General features: G+C 38.2%; 1 protein-coding gene across 7 annotated transcripts in view; it reads right to left on the bottom strand.

Moving 5' to 3' along the window:
* Positions 1 to 3,671: 3,671 nt before the first annotated feature.
* The window catches only part of UBE3A (ubiquitin protein ligase E3A), a 50,011-nt gene continuing 47,682 nt past the window's right edge, over positions 3,672 to 6,000 (bottom strand). For all 7 annotated transcript variants that reach the window (XM_035315410.1, XM_035315420.1, XM_035315381.1 and 4 more), the window contains 2 exons: positions 5,530 to 5,673; positions 3,672 to 5,323 (listed from right to left, as the gene is read on the bottom strand). In XM_035315410.1, coding sequence (XP_035171301.1) covers positions 5,203 to 5,323; positions 5,530 to 5,673 — 265 coding nt within the window. In that variant the 3' untranslated portion in view covers positions 3,672 to 5,202. The remainder of the gene's footprint in view (positions 5,324 to 5,529; positions 5,674 to 6,000) is intronic.

Genomic DNA, 6,000 nt, shown 5'->3' with positions numbered 1-6,000 from the left:
GGAGCATCATTAAAATGAAGCCAGATGAGAACCGTGCTAGGCTATGCCCTTCGGAGATCTTAGTTCAGGAATAAGAGATCATCCCAAAAAAGATAAAGAAGTCTCTGTCATGTTTTGAGGAGTAAGCATCAGTAGCGGTGAGGCCAAAAGATCACCCTTCTGGGTGACTCTGCAGAGTTCATAGGGTTCTTCAAGTGCAGATGGAGATTGATTTAAAAAAGAAAGAAAATAAATTTAAGTAGCAGCGTAGAGATTCTTTACAGATTTCCTGTATTGTATTAAAAGCAATTACACTAGGGAAAAAAAAAGAAAAAGCTTAATTGTGCCATTAGATTACCTGGTCTTCGCACTTTTGCTGTCAGAAACTTAACCAATGAAGTACCAAAAAGTGCTGGGTCAGGGGTGGGAGGGAGAGCCCCACATCCAGCAGCAAGGCATTGTGTCTGATGGCAGGCAGTGGCAGGAAGACCTTCCCAGAGGTCAGCAGCTCACCTGGCAAAGCTACGGTGACAGAGACCTCAGTTGTACTGTGTACAGCACAAGTCACCTGCCAAATGACTTCTAGAAAAATAACACTTAGAGAAATCTAGCAATAAAACACCTTTTTCAATTATGACAGGAAAAAAAAGGCAGCAGAAGACATCTTTACATTAAGTACTGGAGAAAAATAAACGCCGTTATGTCATGGAGCTGTTTTAATGGAGTTGTCAGGTCAACTTCTCATCAGGGTAAGAACTGACATGTCTAAAAGCAAAAGCCAATATCAACTCTATTTATAAAGCTGTATTCCTTCTATAATGGCCAGTATAAAAGTGGCTTTTCTTAATAAAATTTGTATCAGGCCCCTGGCGGTGCTATGAACTTGGAGACAAAAATGCAAGCCATTAATCCTTGCATTGGCCAGGAAAACATGCTGCTTTTTAGAAGCCTTCACTAATACTGACACAGACCAACAATAGATGTAACTACCTAATAAAACAATTTATAGTGAAAATGAGTTATTGCTGACTTTTTTTTTTTTTAAAAAAAAGGAAGCCATCAACATCCAAATTTAAGCTTATCTCCTGAAACATTCAAACCTGAAATGGTGTAAGATCAGAAGGTCAGAGGCTGCCTTCTCTTCAGCTGACTACACCTAGTAGCTGTAACACTTTTTTCCACTGGTGCTTCAACATTTGCTGGAGCTGCTACAAGAGGCCGGAATGCAAATGCTCCTGTCACGACACTTGCACAATTAGAGAACTACCCGAGGCACCACTGCAGTGCAGGAACAAGAAAAAAACAGGCAGGTGTTTCTGCACACGGCCTGGATCCAGCTGGCTTACTGTAGGCTTCAACGACTTCGGTCACTTCAGGAACTCTGAGAGGCTCAGCCATTATTATTGAAGCTGTGCACAGGTACAAATGGGAGAGGTAGGTAATTCATTATGGACCCTTTTGAATAATATTGAACTCAGCTTTCATCAGAAAAGGCTTGATTTTGTGTAACTCAACTTGGAAGAAGTTTCTCCTGAATCTTTTCAACAAAGAAAACACTGAGAGAAACACTGCAGTTGTTCTGCAGAATGTACAAGGCACACCCCAAAACCTCAGGGTGAAGGTACCCAAAACTACCAGGAAGTTTTTAAATCCCCCAGTGACATAAAGTCTATTTAAAATTTACCTGGAGGTAACCAGCTACAACAGTGCCAGGGAAGCACCTTAAATCTGACACTGTGGGGGCTGTCCTCCTACTAAAAATCAGTGTGTAGGCCTGTGCTCCAGAGCACAAACCCAGGCAGACACACAGGAGCCCACAGGAGAGCCTATGCATAAGCTCAGCACATCAGCTCCACCACTCCTGTGTGGCTGAACACATGCTCTGACGTTCCTGCTTCAGCTGTTAGATGAGAGGTGTGACTGACTAATCCAACAGAGTTGCATGGGGAGCCTGGCTCAACGCCAGCCCATTCTCCTGTCAGCTTTTCTCAAAGCACAGGCTGCAAGACGGCCTCCTTGGCTGTCACAGTCCAGGCTCATGTTAGTGCCCGCTGAACAGAAGATAAGCCCAGTCAGAAATTCACAAAACAATATTCCTTAGTAGTTAGTCACCTGGACTTTGTTCACACCTCTAATGGCTGCTCCTGAAATCTTTTCAGCAGCTAACAAAAGCCTAAAGCTTCCATGCTCCTTTCAGATTCAAGTCCTAGCATACCTCTAGGTTTAAACAAAACTATTCCTTCACTGCTAATGAAATCTGAAAGAATCCCACATTTGTTCAGTATTTGCAAAGATTCCTTTCAATGCATCTCGCGTTACTATTTCTGAGACCTACAATACTACAAGATATAGATGAAAGCCTGATACTCCCTTCACATCAAGACTGGAAGCATCTTGGCAATTTATTAGGGTGCAGAGGGAAACAGATACATTTGTCACTTGTCAAATGAGACAATGCTGAGATGCCCAAAATATTTTCTTGCTAAGGACATGCTAAGGGGAGAACATCAGCATCCTTGCATCAGACCACTGCCTTGTGTTCTGGGTCACTCGAGAGGTACTCACGTGATTGGTAAGCACATCTAGATCTGTGGTGAATTTTGTAGACCTAAAATTTGTTAAACCCTGCTGGAAGGCTGAATGAAGATAAAACACATTCAGGTTGTTCCCAGAGTCCAGAAGAAGAAAACTGAAATTGCCTTTTCCATGCCTTGACAAGCCTTTCAAGCGACAAAAACTGGAACTCCTGTAGGGCAGGAGAGCAGCTTGAAGCTACAAGATTTCAAGAGTTATTATTTGAAACTATCAGCTGCTCCTGCTGGAGGTTTGGCACACATTTGTAACACTGCTAAGGAGGTAAGGTTTCAATACAGTGGCATTTTGGGGTAAATTAAGGAGAAATTTTAAGTGGAAAATTTGTCAGTCATAAAAGTCCTTATATCTTACCTGAAAATGATTCCTCAAAAAAAAAAAGCCTACAGTTTTAAAGGCTAATACAGTTATGTTATCATTTTAATCTTAATGCTAAAGGAAGATAGAAAAAGCATATTTAAGATGTTAGCACTTCTGTGAGAACTTTGCATGCCTATCCAAGTACATGGACTGCCCAGCTTTTGGACCTATAGAAAAAAATGTGACTTATATGCCTATCAGTCAGATATAACTATCCATAGCTACATCGCGATAAAACATATTACAAGAATATTGTTTGAACAGTATTGCTGATGGTAATACATACCAGATGGTAGCATCATCACGTAGTTCATACCTGTAACAAAACAGCCCAGCAGAATCCATTCTCACTATCTACAGTAAAAGATGCCCCAAACCCAAATGAGTCAATAAGAAACATCATTAGATTACCTCACATTTTCCTCTTAAATCTGACATGCTATAAGGTAAAAACGCTGAAGGCATACCTTAAGTGCCACCTAGAGATCAAAGACCAGAAGACAGAAAGTGCCCTTCTCTCCCCAGCAAGTTTCAGTCCTCACATCAAGGCAGCCTTCTTGTGTCAGCCTGGATTTGAGAGCAGACCATCGCTGGACCCCACAGCACTACAGTTCACTCCTGGGGAGTTTTTACACACCTGTAACCCTCAAATTATGCTATACTACAACGTTTTCTAAACAAATAATTTAATATGCAGTTTATCAAAGTAAGGAAATCACTTGTTTTCTTTTTCACTGAACCATGGTGAAAAAAAGGTCACTGTTTTATTCAGCATCATAGTTACATAACAGTTGTCTGTTTCTATTACTAGAAAGAATTTATTAAAATAATCCTGAAAGACATCTTTTCTTTCTCCAATGATTTCAAAACTACTCCTTTTAATGCCAATTCCACACAGTCACTGATTTGATCTGTAGTAGTCAGTTATAGCAATTGTCAAGGCACAAGCTCAGCTCTGCACATCAGCTGTAGCTTGCAGAACGAAAAGAGATATGCCAGTTATGTCTTCACTTAAAAATGCATAATCCCTTTATCATATATTGCAACAGGAGAAATTAACATTAAACACAGACTACAAAAGGTAAAGGATTTATTTCTGATATGATTTGTAAAGTTAAATTAAAAACCTACTGAATACTTTATGTAGTAGATGAACATAACTGTAGTATTTACTTTCTAACAGTTTATTTAATGGTTGGAAGTGTACAACATGAAGTAGGCCTTGTTTAATATTTTTCAATTTTGCTCATTGTTAGATGAGATTAAAATACAGTAGCCATCCCTTTAGATTATGTTGCAACACTGATCATGTGCCTTGATAAGTAGGAACAACAATTCATTAAATAAATGGTGATGACATAACATGTAGGGAAGACTTTGGATTGTCTATTTAAAATGTCAACATAATAGGCAATTAAGAATAAAACTTCATTTTAAGTGCACTTCCACATGCTTTGTTTATAATATAGCAAAAACTTCCTATCTTTTTTTCCTCAAACACTTCACTCCCTACTCTAAAGCTGTTCAGTTGAAAATGCACTTTCCCCAGTAAACTTTTTTTAAAAAAGTAACTAAAATTTCTACCCTTTCATATGCTAAGAAATGTTTTTCTAATTAAAACCACAATTTATTACAAGACATGTGAAGACAACATATAGTGAAATGAATTTTAATTGTTGTGCTGTGACTAAAGTAAAGTTCTCAAGGCTGCAATTTAACATTCCAAGTTCTCCCTTCCATCTTTATTGATTCTTAAGGTTTTGCACAGAAACTCTTTGGGGGCTAGAACAGCAGTAATTGCATCACACTGTTTTCCAAGACTTCAAGTTTCAAAAGCAAACTCTTCAAAAAGTACAGTTCTTGATTTGATTAGATACAGGGACAAAAATATAGCACATACTTGAAGGTTACATGGTCTACAAATGATGGCAATATTTTCCTTGGGAGAGTACAGTTTGTTTTCTTGTAAATACTCAAAAAGGCTCAACTTCAAGCAGTAATAAACACAAGCAAAAGTGATTTAACCCTTAAAATAAATATTCAGGAAAACCTCTCTGTACATACAAGTGAAAGAATATGTAACACTTTCACGCTAAAAGAAAAAATAAAGATTTTGTTCATATAAGCAGCTGAAATCTGCTGTTCCAGCCCAATGTCCCCAGTAAAGAAGGGAGGCACAAACACAGGTGACTACTGTAGCTCACTATCTTATGGCCTTTTTGGACAGGGACATCACCACCATCTTTTATTTAATCCCTTTTGTTATATTTATTACAGCATGCCAAATCCTTTGGCATATGTGATGGCCTTCAATAATCTTTCTTTAAGCTTTTCTTTGCTTGAGTACTCCGGAAGCAAAAGTACATTAAAGCATGTGTGAGATGTAGGTAACCTGTGGAAAAACACAAAAAAGAAGAATTCAGGTTGAGGAACATGTACTGCATGCTAAGAAATACATCACTATGTCTTAAATACGTATCAGTGGAGTAAAAGAGAACCTACTCTGCTTAAAGACTATCTTAATTAAATGTGAAAGCTCAATAAATTAAAGCAGAGAATTTGCTTCTATTTATAAACAAGTGCAATGTAGAATTTTACCTCTCTGTATCTGGGCCATTTTTGGCTATGATCATCTTTAACTTTCCAAGTCCTCCCACGGGGGCTCTGTCTGTGCCTGTTGTAAACTGCAAGAACAGTCTTTTCTGTTCATCTGTAAATGAATGGACTATCTCCCAGAATTCCCTAGTAAGGAAGAAAACAAAAATAAGTACTCTGACAACTATTCCGGCATAAATGAAACTTTCAAAAGTAATTGAACTTTGAAGTTTTCGTACTCTCACTGATCTCATCAATTTACAAGTTGCATTCATAAAAAAAGCTTCAACATATTTACCAGTCACTGAGACACTGAAGTAGAAATCAGAAATATTAGCAAAATATTGCAGTTTAACTATTTTGCATCTTAATTCTACTGATAAATGATCTGCGAACATTCATTATTTTATTATTCCTGTGCCCTATGATATGACACTGGTTCCACTATACTGTCCAACTGAACCATCTTTTTTC

Source organism: Oxyura jamaicensis, chromosome 1, assembly GCF_011077185.1.
Source record: "Oxyura jamaicensis isolate SHBP4307 breed ruddy duck chromosome 1, BPBGC_Ojam_1.0, whole genome shotgun sequence".
NCBI lineage: Eukaryota > Metazoa > Chordata > Aves > Anseriformes > Anatidae > Oxyura > Oxyura jamaicensis.
This window is presented reverse-complemented; position numbering and strand designations above follow the sequence as displayed.